The sequence below is a fragment of the Epinephelus lanceolatus genome, chromosome 17 (genome assembly GCF_041903045.1).
Source record: "Epinephelus lanceolatus isolate andai-2023 chromosome 17, ASM4190304v1, whole genome shotgun sequence".
NCBI classification, from domain to species: Eukaryota; Metazoa; Chordata; class Actinopteri; order Perciformes; family Serranidae; genus Epinephelus; species Epinephelus lanceolatus.
In genome coordinates, this window is record NC_135750.1 from 12,962,096 (window position 1) to 12,979,496 (window position 17,401).

The 17,401-nt window shown below is 41.8% G+C and overlaps 1 protein-coding gene across 1 annotated transcript in view; it reads right to left on the reverse strand.

The window, feature by feature from the left end:
• Nucleotides 1–1,750: 1,750 nt before the first annotated feature.
• slc30a6 (solute carrier family 30 member 6) overlaps nt 1,751–17,401 on the reverse strand; it is a 73,840-nt gene continuing 58,189 nt past the window's right edge. The window contains exons 11-15 of the mRNA XM_033614103.2: nt 9,423–9,542; nt 8,255–8,357; nt 8,114–8,161; nt 6,884–6,952; nt 1,751–2,832 (exon numbers count right to left, since the gene is read on the reverse strand). Coding sequence (XP_033469994.2) covers nt 2,203–2,832; nt 6,884–6,952; nt 8,114–8,161; nt 8,255–8,357; nt 9,423–9,542 — 970 coding nt within the window. The 3' untranslated portion in view covers nt 1,751–2,202. The remainder of the gene's footprint in view (nt 2,833–6,883; nt 6,953–8,113; nt 8,162–8,254; nt 8,358–9,422; nt 9,543–17,401) is intronic.

Genomic DNA, 17,401 nt, shown 5'->3' on the forward strand with positions numbered 1-17,401 from the left:
ATGCAGGAAAACTGACTGACAGGTACTCGCTTGAAAAATCAATGTGCAACAATTTCGATAATTTTTCAAGTAGTAATGAAAAAAAGTGTGGTTTCTAGTCTCTCAAATGTTAAGATTTACCTTTTTTTTCTTATGTGATAGTAACCTGACAATCTTGTGTTTTGAACCGTTGGTCATATATCAACTTAAGTTTTAGGAAATTGTCATAATACATCACAAACTATATGATCAATTGTTAAATCAAAAGATACAAGGATGCAGTATTTGATTGTGTTTATGTTTCATTCACTGCATCTGTGTCTGCAGCAGCAGTTCTGCAGTCGTAGTGGTGAAATTTAGGTTTTTGAAGGTAAACTATGCAGGACTGTTCACAAACAGCATAGCCAGCAAAAGTGACATTAAAGCTAACTCCAGATTCACTCTCGCTGGCTATATTTTTATGTTTTCTGGCGCTGTGTCTTTCTGGCACCTGGTCGCTAACCTTTCTATAGTGCCCAGGAAAGTCCCGAACACCACCACACACTTGTAGTGGGTCACAAGTGATGGCTGAGGGGGATTACTTCTGTTTTTGTCTGCAATCTTAATCCTGCATCGTACACCTTTAGGGTTTAAATTAAGAGCAGAAAAACAAATTACAAATGAAGACATGTAGAGAGGCTGTGAGACACTCAGGACACTTTAAGGCAGTGATTCCCAACTAGTGGGTCACGGATCCATTCTGAATGGACCAAAAGTGACTTGAGAACGTGTCAAGTTTGTAAAAAAACACACTTCAATTTGAATTAAAGTGAATTTCTGGCACAGAGCATTTATTTTGAAGTGCTGTTTCCTGCTGTAAAGTGAGTGACTAACAGACAGCTACTTGACAGAGACAGCAAACAAGCTTGACAGCATGGCCTAACGCAAGTATGATGCTATGGTATATTAAACTGCGTGGACCTTGAACTAATGAGTGAGGAGAAATGTGGACCCCGTGGCTGGATTAGTTGGGAACCACTGCTTTAAAGCCACACTTCCAGGCAGACAGGCAGTCTGAAAGCTTCTCTGTTGAGATACAGAGTTAAACACTGTGGTCTGACCTATCTGACGTTTCCGCTGTGCTTCTCTCATGTACTAGCATCTTTGATAAATTAAATCTACTGGCACAGAAGCTAAGCAACAAAAAAAACATTAATATTAGTTTAAGTGTTCATTATTGTTGGAATATTTCCACTGCTTTACCTTTCACAATAATTGTTCAAGGCAGCTGTAGACCAGCGACTACTGTATTCTGTGAGTAAACTTTATGTTTTTGTCAGTGGAGTCTGGTTGCTTTGAGATAACAGCTTTAGTTGGTGGGCCTTTTTAGGTGGCTAAAAACTAACCGATAGAGGCAGCATTTGTTCAGCACCGTTTCATTTTAAGTACATAACAAATGGATTTTCTACCTAGAAGTTATTGTAAACAACCAGCGTGATTCTGGAATTTTTAAATCACAATAAATTTGTCTTCTTGATCACCTGCCTGTTTCCTAATCTCCCTTAATTTGGTTGAGCAATTATTTTTCATCATCTCTTTATTTCAAATCTTTCTTTGTCTTTTATCATAATTTAAAGGAAACTAGATGACCATCAGTGCGTTGCCACCTCTGACCTCTGACTACTGGTTGCTTGTAATGTTTTTGATCGAGGAGCTGAAACCTGTTCTGCTATGAAACACTTTGGACTCTAGTGTCTTTTAAATGCCTGAAATTTAAAATGTAACACTGGAATTCAGTTTCATTCAACACTTTATTTCCCCTCACCAGGAATGTTGTTTGACGATGTTTCTTCACAGCCGTTCCTGTTACAAAATAACCGTAAAATAAGTATAGACACACTGTTTCTGTCAGTGTCAGACCCCACAGTGAGGTCGTCTCCCAAGGTCCTGAAAATTAAAAAAGACTCAAATATAACACATCCAACCACAGTCAACCTCTTGGTCCTTCTGTCAGCAAAATAAATACCACAACATACTTGTCTCTCTTCTAAAGCCAGGGGAGGCTCACACTACAGGAGTTTAATCTGAAGTTACCGTCTTGTTGTCTCACTGGGAGTAAATGTTGTAGCGTTGGCCGTCCAGCCTGAACAGGAAATAAATCTCATCAGAGTTTCACATATCTGAACCGAGGTGTGGAGAAACTTGACCTTCATCATGAACACTCAGAGTTCTAGCTCGGCACAATCAGGGTCTGTATTGTCTGTACTGCGACTGTGAAGCCAGAGGATTGCTGGTTCCAAACCGGAGCGGCGCCGTCGACCCTCCGAAGGCAGTTCTGTAGCTCTGAGAGGAAGGCACCCCGCTCCCACTCCCGCTCACACCCAGTCCAAACCCTGCTCCAAGACCCTGCGAGCCGAGCCCCAGCCCACCACCGGGCCGCGCTAGACCTTGACTCAGCATCCCTGTGTAGGGAGACGCTCCGTAGGTGAGTCCCAGGCCTCCGTAGGGCCTGTGGGCGTGGTGTCCCGGGGCAGGGAGGACCATCGGCTGCACGTTCCTCCCCGGTGTGTTGAAGGCGAACTCTGGAGGAGGGCTGCTGGGTTTGGCGGGCGTGGAGGTCAGTGGGTCCATCTCTGCTCCCGAGGACATGAGCAGGGGAGGCACAGAGGAGGAGGAGAGGGCGCCGTAGCCTTCAGGACCCAGAGGAGAAACAGAAGAGGCGGAGAGCGCCCCGGTGAGGAGGGGTCTGGTCCAGTCATCTTTAAAGATCTGGACGGTCAGCGTGGAGACGAGCGGCAGCAGCCGGTTGGTGACGTGAGCCAGGACCAGCTGCTCGTTGGCATCACGGCGGATACGAACGTGGGCAGAGCCAGCCTGAAACACAGAGGTGGAGAGAGGGGAAAGAGGTATAATATTTGCTACTACCACCAAGATCTGCACCCACAGCGGCTCCACCCGGGCCCACACCCTACGCTAAATACTGAAAGAGCAATTATCACAGTATCGTATAAGAGCAATTGTAACGTTGCCCAATTTCGCTGGGGCACAGGAATAAAAACAATTACATCATCAGGTTTTATGAATGGTTTTAACCAGTTTTTAACACTTATCAGTTACTGATGGGCTCAACACAAACTAATATTAATAACAATAATAACAATTCTGTTTTTGAAGCACTTCAGACTGAATTTAAAGTTGTTCAGTGACGCTCGCCTGTATCCGTCAGCCACGGTGCCTCTTCTGTAACAGCTGGTTAAATAAACATCACAATGACTCAGTGACCTCATCACAACACGTCTCACCTCAACATTCAGCCTCTAACGTCTACGTCTGACCTTAAAACACCAGACAGAGTGCTTCATTCTGTCCTCGTTTGATAATTTTACTGTCTTCATGGGAGTATTCAGACCTCAAAAGGACAGAGCGCACACACACACACACACGCGCACACACACTTATACACACACAGAGTCCCCCGTGGGGCAGAAGTGCAGTCAGAGGGTCAAATCAGTTTGGACAGCTGCTCTGTTAGCAGTGGGCCAACAACCAACAGTTGTGTAACTGCAGCAGCATCAGTCACAACAATGGGAGCAGCAGCATCGATAACATAAATACAAACAACAATAAACGCAGCAGCATCGGGGTCAGCATAAACAGAGGACGCTGCTCCACCTGCAGGCAGCAGGAGGAGCGCACACACACACACACACACACACACACAGACTAACACCAACACCAGTGATTTTAAAAAGAGACAGAGGGATTAATTTGCATAGCACGACACAGTCATCACGTCATTCTACCAAATCATTATTTCATAAAGAGATAAACCCCCACCCACACACTCCTTTACAAAAAATACCAAAAATCATGATTTTAAAATCCACTAAAACATCTGAGTGCTAAATTTGGATATGACAACACAGACAGGCTTACATAAACACACGCATCAGTCTTTCCTTTCCATTTGGATGTCAACCTGTGAAGCCTGGTTTGGTTAAACAAGAATGTCTTTGCCTCAAGATCAGCGAACCTGTGTGCTCTGGAGAAGCTCAGAGGTCTGGGAGAATTTAATCATAACGAAGAAAAAGCCTTTTATTTTTTAGATGACGTGTTGAATAAAAAACTGGCACACAGGAAGCAGCAGTTTGAGTGACGACCTTTTTGTTGCAGCTGTTTTACTATTACTGCCGCAATTTCACATACTAAAACTGAAGTGAGTAACGTGCAGTTTTGTAAGATGAACAACTATAATTATAAGCTATTAATGACAAATCTGTGTTGACATCAGCAGGACGACAGCTAGATAACATGAGCTGTTAGCAGTTAGCCGTTAGCAGCCACTGGCCAGAACTACCTGCTGATGGAGGTTGCATTGAGTTACATCATGATGCATTCAAGCTCTATTCAGTAAAAATGAGTATTGAGCGCTCTCATGATGTGTTCAGTGTAATCATATAAAAAATGTAGTTTTAGGTGACAAACTTGGATAAAAACAGCTGTTTGAAGGAGAAATTTGTTGATGTTTCACAGCTATATAAAACAGACAATAGAGAGAGAATATTTATATATTACATATGCAGTAAAAATACTTTTCAAACAGTTTTTTTTTTTCAAAAGATGTTTTTCATGTGTAAGGGTATATTAAAAGTTGTTTGTGCTCATTCAAAGGTAGTGTAATGAAGGGTTAAATGACTTTCAAATGTTACTTTAAAGTCGTTGTATTTTTTTTTAAATTATATATATTATTTCTTTGTTTCCCTGGCACAAAAACGGGGAATAAATAACAACAAAAACAAAATAAACAACAACAATGACAACAAATATCTATACCAGTATCAGCTAACAGCCAAATTGTTATTTTAAACATAGGTATTGGCCTAGAGTTTCAGAAGTGGTGCATCCCTACTTAATATCTATATGTATATATATGTAGTTTTCACATAAACCAAGAGAATAAAACAAATCCTCATCAGTCAGGCAACTGGGGAACTACATTTGTGAACAACATGTCCAGTATTTCCATTATGTAGTTGCATGACAAAGCACAGGTGTTCTCTACTTTCTAAGCTGTGAAAGTGCAGTGAGAAACATCTTGGCTTTTTGACTCACAGTGTACAGGACATTGTTTTCTACAATTTTAAATGTGATTAAAACAAATTATTCACTGATAATTCATTGTGAGAGCAGCTTAAAATTAGCATCGCTAATGAAAACTTGTGTTCTCTGGCTTTGGGGTGCTGTGAGTGATACATGTACAGTACATTCTGTGACAGACTGTAAGAAACTGAGACCTGGTAGCCTCGTGGTTAAGGTGTTACCACGCATTTGTAGTGTACAGAGTTTGATTACCGGCTGAGGGACCTTACATGAGATGTCATACCCCTCTCTCACCCCTCATCTCCTGTCTGTATCTCTACTCCTTCCATCCAATGAGGGCAGAACTCTTTGTTCCTATTCTAAAAAAAAAAAAACCCTAACCATGAACAGATTAACCAAACATTCTCCCGTTACTTGATGTCTTTGAAGCTCTCAGCCACACACACAAACTAAACCAAACTGCTATTTCCATCCAGAATTAACCTTCAGGGTCAACAACAGTTCACTTAAATTAGCTGCAATTAATAATTTGTATTCAGTTCTGAGAGCAGAGTGTGTTTCTGCAAAAAACAGACAGATGTTGGCGTGTGTGTTCTGTCTGCACAGGGTGTGTGTGTGTGTGTTTGTTTCCAAGGACCTCAGTGGCCCTGAAAGCCAGCTGGGCTTGTTTGCCGTCGCAACAACAACGTGCAAAACAGACGACGACAACTCGACACAGACTACAGCAACAACAACAACAACAACAACAGTGTTCCCTCCAAAAACTGGAGGAAGAGGGAGAGAATATCTCCGCATGAATGACTTGTTCCTTCTTTTCGTCTGGGTGAACAAATCCCTGCAGATCGTCACTCCGAACCGACGAATGACAGAGAGGGATGAGCGAGACGAAGGAGGGAGGAGGAGGAGGAGGGAGGAGAAATCTAGAAACAAATACTGAGACGAACAAAACAAACTAACAGGAGGATGGAAGGAATGAGAGAGAGAGAGGAGAGAAAACAGGAAGGAAACAGACGAGGAGGCACGCTGAGAGACGGAGGGAGCTGTAAATCAGGATATGAGAGCGATCAGGTGTAAATCAAACGTCTCAGTACTGAGGCAATCAGGCAGAGTGGACACATGACCTAAGACCCCAAACCTCAAAGCCTCAGGTGCACTGTGTGTCGCTGGGTTTTATGGAAATGGATTAATTGCAAATTTGTTCTATTTGCAACCTTGTGTATATTCCTGGGTGTCATAGCAATGTGGAAATATGAGGTTAAAACAAACGGGTGTGCAGTGTGTGTTCAGCAGCTTTATACATCCTAAAAACTGAAAATAAACTGACTAAGTCTAAAAATAATGAGCCAAAGTTGACTCACACAGGACTCAGACCCCAGTCTTCTGGGTGAAAAGTCCTGTACTTGATCCACTCACCCACTGCGTCTTACTTCCTCCATGGACTGTGTTGCTCTTTAGACTATGTCACATGACCATCTAGCAAAATATTTGTGAGTTTTTTTCTCACAGATTTACCAGAGAATACCTGATTGTCTAATACTAGCCTTGACCATGACCTCCTTGCCGTGATCCTAACCATCTCCGCCATAGGAGTGTCAGTGTAAGAAGTACTAGCTAATCACAACAGGCAGTGGGTCCATGATAATGCAGCATAGACATGGGTGTAAACAGCTCATAGCTGCAGTGTGACCTTTCTCACCCAGGTGCAGATAGACACTCCGTTGGTGAGTTTTACAGGTTAACTAACAGTTACAACTACGTATCACGTAAAAATTGCTTCATTTCCATTTTTCTGTTGTGTCTTTAATTGTTTGGCTGAGAAACGTACCAGAGATCCGAAGCCGACAGTCCAGAAGTGCTCATTTCGAACCTCCAGCACGCCGTCCAGAGTCGACACCTGATTGGACACAAAGAGGAGCAGTTAACCAGTAAGAATCATTGTGTCATAAACTTCACATGCTGGTTGTTTATAAATGAAAATAAAGTCAAAATATTTGTTTCATTTGAATAACTTTTTGTTTTCCAATCCTGCTGAAGTTCTGCAGCTCTGTGCGTAAATGTGCAGAATCCAAAGTCTCACAAAGGATCAAATTCATATTTCTCATCGCTCATCACTGGTCATTTCAATGGGGGGAAGGCAGCAGAGGAGAAGCAGTTTTGAACACGATGGTGGGGCTATGAAGGGGTTGCTGCCCATGTGTACCTGCACAGATTTTGCTGTGCTGTGTAGAGTTCACCGTGTTGAACTTGGGATGGGCAAGGCAGACGCAAAAAGACGACAAGACGGAGGAGCTGATAATGTTAGTGTCTGAATACCTGGAGTCCAACACAGCACAACCTATAAGGGCAACCAGAAGAAGAACTGGGCCTGGGATATCATCTTCACCAAACTTCAGATAACTGGTAAATATGTAAAAATCTTTGGTAATTTTAGTGATTTCCATTGGTATTTATACAGCGCCATGTTTGCTTGAACTTCTGCCAATGATGCTCACAGAAGCATCTGCCTTGCATCACAGCCCTGGATTGTAGCGGCAGCAGCCACTTTGAAAGATGCTTTGTTTTGGGGAGCGCTCTTGCGGGTAGGCGGCTGTCAGGGTGGTTACTGCGCAACAGTGTAAATGGCAGCTTTATATTCATTTCTGACTTTTATTTAATTGATTATAAGCTGAAAATGAGCAGAAGTCTTCACACAAAGGCAAAAAAAATTGTTATCATTATTTGTAAAAGATGATAAAACTTATTTACATCTGAAGTGTGTGTTTAGGACCAATTGTCTGTATTTGGAATGAACACAGATTAGGTTTTTTATTACTTGTGGACTGACATCAGATTTAAATAAGAGTGAATACAGCTTTAATGTCTCTGAGGGGTAATTTAGCTCACAGACAGCAGTCGATTAAAAATACAGAGAACAGTGAATAAAAAAAAAACATAAATAAAAAAAAGACAACAAAAAGAACACACAGATAAATCAGACATACAGTTTGAATTAAACATTAAATTAACCTGAGATGTGAGCTTTGTTTTAAAAATGAATATTAGCGCTGACTCTCACCTCTCTGAGCAGTTTGTCCAGCTGGCCGATGATGTGGGACGGCGTCGTCTGTGAATGACAGAGGACACAACAAATTAAAATCACACTTCCTAAAGTGTCCTAATGTGGGACTTTAAACTCAGCACGACACGTTCGTCTTACCTGCAGCAGCACTTTGCCGCTGTAGACGCTCATGGGATACATGGTGCCAAAGGTCATGAGCGCGATGGCGACTGCGGATGCCGTGTCCACCGCATTGTAGTTACTGAGCAAACACACAGAGCAAAGGACATCAATATCTACTAGATATTTAAGACATTTAAATGCTATAAGACAAGATATAAAAGAAAGATACTATAGAAGACACATGGATAGGATTTCAAAATAATAAAAAGATACAGCTAAAATTGTATAAAACAGAAGAGACATGCTGCAAGACCTTCACTTCCCACTGTATCTTTAAGGTGATAGCAGTCCTAGTCCATAGCTACAACATTTCTGTCTTGGTTCTGAAAACTTTAATGGTATCACATGATGTTCTTCAGCAGTTTGCTCAGTTGTCTTAGAACTACAGATGTTCACAGTTCATAGATTTCTTGTCCAAGTTGGCTAAAAAAACTGATTAAAATGATGCAATATGACAAAAAGCTCTAGAAAAGCCAATAAAAGGAGGCTGTGGTCAGAATTGTGTCTCAGCTGCTGTTTCTAACGTCAAGAATGAACTCTGAGCCTCAAAAGGAGACCAGACAGACAACAAATAATTAAAATACTCAGAATAAAAAATTTGAATTTAAACATGACAACTGAGCAAACTCTCTGTGCAGAGGAAGATCATGTGATATGACCAAAATTTAACTTTTTTGCTAAAGTTTTACAAACCTTTGTGTGTGAGATTTTTCTCAATGACTGTATGGGACCTTAGCGGTATCCTCATGTTAATCTGTCTGTCATCCACATAATTATGGCAAGATATTTTGTTTTCCATAATCTGAGCTAGTGGAAGCATGTGAATATTTCACAGAACCTTTTTATTATCATCATCATCATCATCATCTTAATGATCCAAGTCATGACACTTTTGCCACTAATTTAAAGTCTCATTTCTTGTCCTGTCTCCGTGTTCTTTCCCCACTGGAGTTTTTAACATCAGGACACATTTAAGGTTCAGAGAAGATACAGATCAGGACAGTTGAAAGCAGCCAGAGGGAATTTCCAACAGCAGTGATGGAAACATGACGTCACTGAGCCCAAGAAATCAGCCCTTGGATCAACGTGTCAGTGGTGAATTTAGGGGTTTACCAGCCACAGAGAGAAAGAGAGGAGTTCTTACTTGATTTCTATGAGCATGTAGGTGATGCAGAGGGAAAGAGCTCCAGCCATGTTGATCAGGACAAACGGGTTCATACGAGGCAGCAGCACGCTGCTCAGACCTGGAACGATGCCACACAAACTGCACACACACACACACAAACAAACCAAAACAAACAACAGAGACAGGATTAGTGCACATGATCACCTCCAGATTTCCCCACTACAGCAACTCCAAAGTTTCTTCAGCTTTGTTCAAGGGAAATACAAAAAATACTGTCTGCTCAAAGTAAATTTCAAAAATAGTTTTTTAAATGGCCATCAATTTAAGACACATTTATTGTGGATGTGATTTAAACCCCTGATACAATACGATGAGATATGATGCAATACGATATGATATGTCACAGTGCAGAAACTAAAGATCCTCTAACTGTTTCATAGGGACTTTAAGGACAATGTTTTCAAATTTAACTTTATGAAACTAACATACATATTCCAATGTGTTCATTTGTAACTCTTAGCGTTAATACACTTGTTTAACTGACAAAGTAATGCCGTCATATAGTCCTGAAATAAACCTGCCTTATTAAGGTTTTACTATTGAGATTTTGTTGAAACTGATTTACAGAGGTGTTGAATCAACTTTATGATCATTTTGGAGGCTGAAGTTTGCAGTGCTGCTCGATTTAAAGGAGCTATATGTAAGAAATCTAAAGCAAATAGTCATAAAATCATCCTAATATGTCACAGAGACTAAGGAATAATGTTCATATAACATACTGATCTCACTGACAACAACAGTACAGCCGGAATATTCGCATTTTTAAAAAAAAATTTACAGTCCGCAAATCATGTTTATGTTTTGAATTTGTGTTTTGGCCTGTTGCGCCACCCACCGCCGTCTACCAGTCATGCAGTCAGTAGAGTCTCAGCATCAGTTACAGTTACAACTGAGCTTCAATGGCTGATGGTGCGACTAAACCCAAACGACCTCATTATGATTCCCAAAAACACCAAGACAAAACTCGAGGCAAAGCGAGGGTCTATATAGGAGATGTTTTTGAACGGTGGAGACGGTTGAAAGCGGAGAAGAATTTGAAATCGGATGTCGAAGTGGCTACTCTTCTCCTCGACAAGTAAGCTTTAGCCAAAGTTGGCTAACTAGCATCACAGCTAGACGGGGATGGACATGTCGAATACTTTCAACTGTTATTCATTTCCGATCATATATTGTAGCCCATGTGCAGGTGGGTCATCGACCTGACTAATTTTTTTGAGAAACAAACGTTAGCAGCACAGCAAGCAGCACTAGCAGTGTCCCGGTACACAGCATTAGCAGCCGGCTCCTCCTCAGCTGTATCCCGGCAGCAGCGTTAACAGCAGAGAAGCCAGACTTGCTTGAATGGTCCGTTGGAAAACCGCAGATCAAGGACGCGGCGACGCGGCCCTGCCACGGCAATCGCCCGTGGGCAAACAAATCAGTCTCCAGCGTGCCGCTGTCCAGCAACCTCGAATCTGTAGGGGAGGGGGGGCAGACACGACTCAGGGCAGTATTTTGAATTTGAGTGCAGTAACTGTTTTGGCCACATTCTTACATACAGCGCCTTTAACTGCATCAGATAGGTTACCTAATAAAACTGGCAACTGAGCATATCTACCAGTTAGGGCTGTACCAAAACATTATTTTGGTTATTGACTAATCTGACAATTATTTTCATGACTCACTGAGTAAACCTTTAGTCTATAAAATGCCCCCAAAAAATGCTCATCACAATTTCCAGGAACCCAAAGTGACATCTTCAATTTGCTGCTTTTGTCCAAACAACAGTCCAAAAACTCTTCATTTACAATCATAAATGACAACAACAAGCAGCAAGTTCTCACATCTGAGAGGGTGACACCAGCCAATGTTTGACATCTTTGCTTATTTTTGCTTGTCAAAATAGTTGCGTTTTAATTTTGTTTAATCAATTAATCAATTAATCGATGAATCTTTGCAGCTCTAGTACAAGTTTTCTGCTAGAAGTTGTGTTTTTGTTTGTTAGATTATGGGAACAAGGTGCTGGAGGCTCTGTTACATATGTTCCTTTATCTGGTGATGGTTCCTCTTCCGAACTGGATGTGACACAAGTGAACATCAAGTTGTTTCAGTGTTTGCCAATGAAGATTTCTGTGTCGTTTGTTTGAAAGACTGCTCATCCTGGCTCTGTTTTGGCGAAGCATTGCACACCTTCAACCTATTGTCAGAGCAACAGCAACTCATTGTTTAGACTTGTTCAGGTCTTGACAGGCTTCCTGAATGTTACTGTTGTTCATAGTATATGTGGGCACTTTTTCACATTCCACCTGCTGTATATTAGGAAGAGCTGGTACACTTACACTATCTGTCTTGAGTCAAAACAATCCCAGAAACAAAACATTGCCAGAAGGCAGATCATATTTGAGCTAAACACAGAAGCTCCTGTATCTGCTCTTGTTCCTGTCTGTAGAGGACTGAGTGTGCATCCTCCTCTTCCTCTCTAAGCTGCAGCCTCCCTGTGTTTATGTTTGTCTTTAGGATTAGGACTTTAACCCGATCACACCGTCATAATGGACTTTAGGGAGGTTGAAGTGGAGTTGATGGGATCATTCTTGTTTTGTTTCATGTTATATTATGTCTAAGGTCTAAGACAGCAGTCTAAGCTCCATAAACCTCCTCTACAAACATCCTGCATCGACAACAGTAAGGGAAGCTCCACAGTCCAGACAGAGAAGTCACTCCTGAATCAATTCTACTGTCGTACAAGTTTTCCATAGAAATGCTTTTTATGGAAACTTGGATCGATATGTTCACATTTTATCTTAAAATGCTAATGTGGGCAAAAACACTGAACAAGTAATTATCCCAGCTCAATCCCAGTCTGCAGAAGGTGATGGATCAACCAAAGAACCAAACATTTCTAAGTTAGATCATTTCTTCTCCTCACTTGCTCAAAGGCACTTCAGCAGGAAGTGATCTATCTATTTTTGGTTTAATGTGATCTGATGAGACGACGTGATGCAACACATGAAAAGAAACACTATGACATGGGCCATGTTAACGACAGCTGCATGCTCTGGATAAGTTACAGATTTAATCAGTGGGACTTGACTGCTGTTAGTTTAACTGAACGAGGTCACTGAGGACGAACATCAATATCAATAACTCCTCTTCCATCAACAGAGACAAAACAGAGCCTGTAAACATCATTAATTAATAAGCTGAAGTCCTGCTGGAACAGAAGTTCATTTACCAGCTAGTAAAAACATTCTCTAATCTAGATTAATGCACTTGTACTAAACAAAGAAATCAGACACGGTCAATAAGGTGAGTAAAAGTGACTTGATCATTTTTTTTTAAAACACTGACAAGCCGAAGCATATTTATATAATTTATCATTAGATTTTTACCGTTTCTGTACACAGGTGGTGCATGCAGGACACACGCAGCCATGTGCTCCTCAGTCTGAATCAATTTTAAGCTTTTATATGAATATTATCACAATTCAATATTATGTACAGGGTGGCTACAGGTATCAGACAGTTACATTTAATGACTTTTAAGACCTGTTCAAGACACCTTTAAACCAAATTTAGGACATATTTTCAGACAAAGCAGTTTTTACTTATTTAAGTATCACAGTTAAGCAGGGGGAAAACAACCTCCTCTTTTAATCCAGTTGTCAAAGCTTTGATTGATTTCAACCAGAGAAACAGGCATCAACTTCTCTTAATTGATGTTTGAGGTACGAGTTTAACAATCACTCAAAACATGAGACAGTTACTCAACGAAAAGTAAAAGAAAAGATCTTGCTGCTTTCTCGAACTGCCCTTTCTAATGTGAGTAACGACTCTTTGGCCCTGTTTGACCCGGCAGTTGGCCTCAAACATTCAACCTATTCCCCAAAACCCTAAACAGAGCCGACCCTGTACGCTCTCTGGGTAACACACCCAGCCCGGTGTTCCTGGAACCGATTAACGGGTCAATGAACGTGTCTCCGGGCGGATCGGCCCGGTGCTGTGTGTCAGATTGAATTTCCAATACGTCAAAGGGCAGCGCTCTGAAGCCGCCGCGGCCCGATGGCATCGAGCGCTGTCACAAACATGAAGAGGAGCACAGGGGCTGGACGCCGCAAGGTGTTTGTCATTAAATAATGTTTGGAAAAAAACAAAACAAAATGGTGACATGGATGTCAACACGTAACTAATGTCAAGAGAGTCACATGTTTGCCACAGGCAGGACTTTCAGAAAACTGAAGATGGAGAAGGGGAGCGGAGGAAAAAGGAGAGGAAATATGTGTGAATATTTGTGTGTGGGTTATGAAAGATTTTTACATTCTTATGACATCATCCAGCTCGGTTTGAATGAGTGAATCTGGGTCTCGTTAAAATGGAAAGCAGAGACATACAACGGAGGTAATGTCCTCAGAGAGAAGATGGTAAATGGGACTGTATGACGGCAGATATATGAGCACAGGTTGTGATTCACTGCTGGATGCTCTGTGATCGTATCAGGAACACAGAGCGTCGGTATGGAGTCCGAAAACAGCGCAGTGACTCGCAACATTTGAGCTACTGGGTTCCCCTCAACAGATTTAAGATGCTTATTTTTGTTCCCTACAGAAAGTTTGATTCTTGCAGAAAATAAGACTTCATGTTGAGTTGAGCTTCCTCACATACATCTGGCAATATCTTTTAGTAACTGACATCTGAAGCCATAAACTATAGCGTATAATTCCACTTACATTCACTGTATGTGGCTTTAACACTCGAATGATTTGATTTATCTTGTTAAAATAGATGTTAATATAACAAAATTTGTTTAGATGGAAATTATTTAACTAATTTGACTAAACCCTTTATGGCGGACAAAACAGAGCTCCGTGGAGCTGCCAACTTCAGAAAGGAGGCAGAAGTGCTGCAAAGTGCCCCGAAGCCGGGAAGCCGGTCATGGAGTTCCGCAGGCAGCTTCCCAGCTTCCAGGCACCTTGCGGCACTTCTGTTGTCTCCGCGGCAAAGCAGCCCCAAATCAGGAAGCCGGTCATGGAGTTCTACAGACGGCTTCCCGGTGGGCCAAATCTATCGCTGCAGCACCGATAGTCTTGCCTGGTCTAGTTTCTTTTCAATTTCATTTTAGAAATAGTCTGGTATCACTGTTGTCTGTGATTGTGTCTGTTAAATTACGTAGCTGACTTCTTCAACATTCGTCAGACAAGCAGACATACATACACACACACACACACACACACACACATACATACATACATACATATACACACACACAAGCAAGCAGACAGACAGGCAGAGACGCTCTGTGTGTTTAGAAAATGTGAACAGTACCCTAATGTTAATGTCCGGAATACTGCACCTCATGTCCCAAAGATACAAAGAAAGAAAGTAAGAAATACTAGGAAAAAGAAAAGTACAGATTTGGGGATGAGACTGACGATTCCAGCAATCCCATAATCCCTCGTGATGCATTGATATAATTTGACATGTGACCCTGTGTGTGTATGTGTGTGTTAATCCAGACACGTTGCAGACAGAGCGCGAGGGATTAGAGAAGAGAGACAAACAAACACTTGATACTCTGCTCTGTTGGCTCCACACGGGACAGAATGATAAACAGAAAACGGTAATAGATGATGTAGAAAACTCAAAATGTTTGTTTTCATTACTGTACAGAAATTCTAAAGTATTGACGTGACACTGATGTTGTATGTTTACAGCCAGATGCTATTAGTTACAATCAAATGAAGGGAAATTGCACATTCAGGAGCTGAGAGGAGAAACACAATTAATAAAGCAATGAAAAGGAGTTACCAAAAAGCATACTGTATATAAAAGAGGCATAATATTATTTTATTTTAAGAGTTTTCTGTCTGAAAACATTTCTATAGATAGAAGATATTTCTTAAAATCCTTTGATAAAAGGATATGATATTTAGTATTCATGTTGATGTTGACTATGTTTACATGCACCAAATATTCCAGTTTCTGCCCTTGCTCCGAAAAGGACAATACTCCTGCTAAGCTGGTTACATGGCAGATGAAAATGAATATTCCAGGAATAGGAACAGCTGGAGCTGCTTCTCATTTTGCGTTGTTGCATCAAAATAGGATTTTTTTCAAAGTTTTCCACTGCTAACAGAGTTGTTGGATCGTGCGAACACAGCCTCCCTCTTTTAATTCTTTAACCACCTCCTTGAAAAAGATCTGCATTGTAAGATTTGTGCATATCAATGTGTTTAAATTTGTGTTTCTCTTTCTGAGCAGAAATGTGGGCTTTTCTTTTGGGCATGCACCTCTACACAAAGCAAATGGGCAAATGGCTGGCTAGTTGGTTCGTGTACAACTGATCCATGACAATGACAATAAACAGGCAAGAGGCTGTGTGTTGCTACAGTAAACATCCCTGTTGAGACGCATATTCTGAATGCACTACATGTCCAAAGAATGCACCTTTAACTCAGATACTGCCAGCATATCACACACGTCTTGAACCGAAGAAACGACATTTGAAAAAAGGCCTAATTCAGAACATCCGTCCATTTTCATCCGCTTATCCGGGACCGAGTCCTGGTGGCAGCAGGCCAAGCAAAGCACCCCCGACGTCCCTCTCCCCAGCAACATTTTCCAGCTCCTCCTGGGGGACCCCAAGGCGTTCCCAGGCCTGATGAGATATGTAATCTCTCCAGTATGTTCTGGGTCTGCCCCGGGGCCTTCTATCAGTGGGACGTGCCTGGAGCACCTCTAACAGGAGGTGCCAAGGACGCATCCTGATCAGATGTCCGAACCACCTCAACTATCTCTAAGGCTGAGCCCAGACACCTCACAGAGGAAACTCATTTTGGCCGCTTGTATACACGATCTCATTCTTTCAGTCATTCTTTCAGTCACTACCCAGAGTTCATGACCGTAGGTGAGGGCTGGCACATAGGTGGACCAGTGAATCGAAACCTTCTAATCCAGCACATCCAAACGGAATCTGCTGATCCACTTAAAATTTGGATATTGTCATATTCAGAGTTATAGTGAAATATTGGTGTGCATGTAAACATGGCCACTTTAAGATATTTGACATTATTCTTTGTAGTCCGTAGACGAACGGATGGCAGAAAGAGGCAGAGTTAGGTAACCTCTCAACTTGTTGCGTGGACTTTTTCTCCATGACCAGGTGTAAATGTACAGATGTTATTTACATCTGGCTGAGATCAGAGCACTGACAAGATATCCAGACACAAAGGTGGAGGCGGTAGGGCGTGATTTTATCTTTAAAACAAAGAGAATCCCAAAATACCTTTACGAGAAAGAATTTAGTATAGAGGCTAAACTATGTAGACAGATGTTTAGATTTCCTTTTAAAGTGATGCAACAAAAAATCAGGATCAGGGTTTGATAACAATCACAAACAGATAAATTTCTCTTTCTTTCTCTGTCATACACAATTTCTCAAAATATCTGTCTCCCTTCTCCCCGCTGGCAACTTTCACAGACACACACACACACACACACACACACACACACGCACGCACGCACGCACACACACACACAACTCAGGCTTCTGGCTGGTGAGGCCGACAGAGCAGCAGGCTTTATATAACCCAGTTGGCCCCCAGACCCTGCTGGGGTTAAGTAGGGACAGGCTATTACAACACAGACAGCAACACACACACATACAAACAGATACACACAGTCAAGCAAACACATCACATCCAAACACACACACACGCTAAGTGCTCATATAAAGGCATACAGAGCATCTCTCTCTCTCTCTCTCTCTCTCTCTCTCTCTCTCTCTCTCTCTCTCACACACACACAAACACACACACACACACACACACACACACACAAAGACTGGAAACTAGGCTGGGACGTCCTGTTCATTTCTGCCCTTTCAGCCAATCACAGCTCAGTTCTGCTGCTGCACAACTCTCCAGGCTGTCGCCCCGAGAAACCTGCACCAACTGAGCTGCTGAC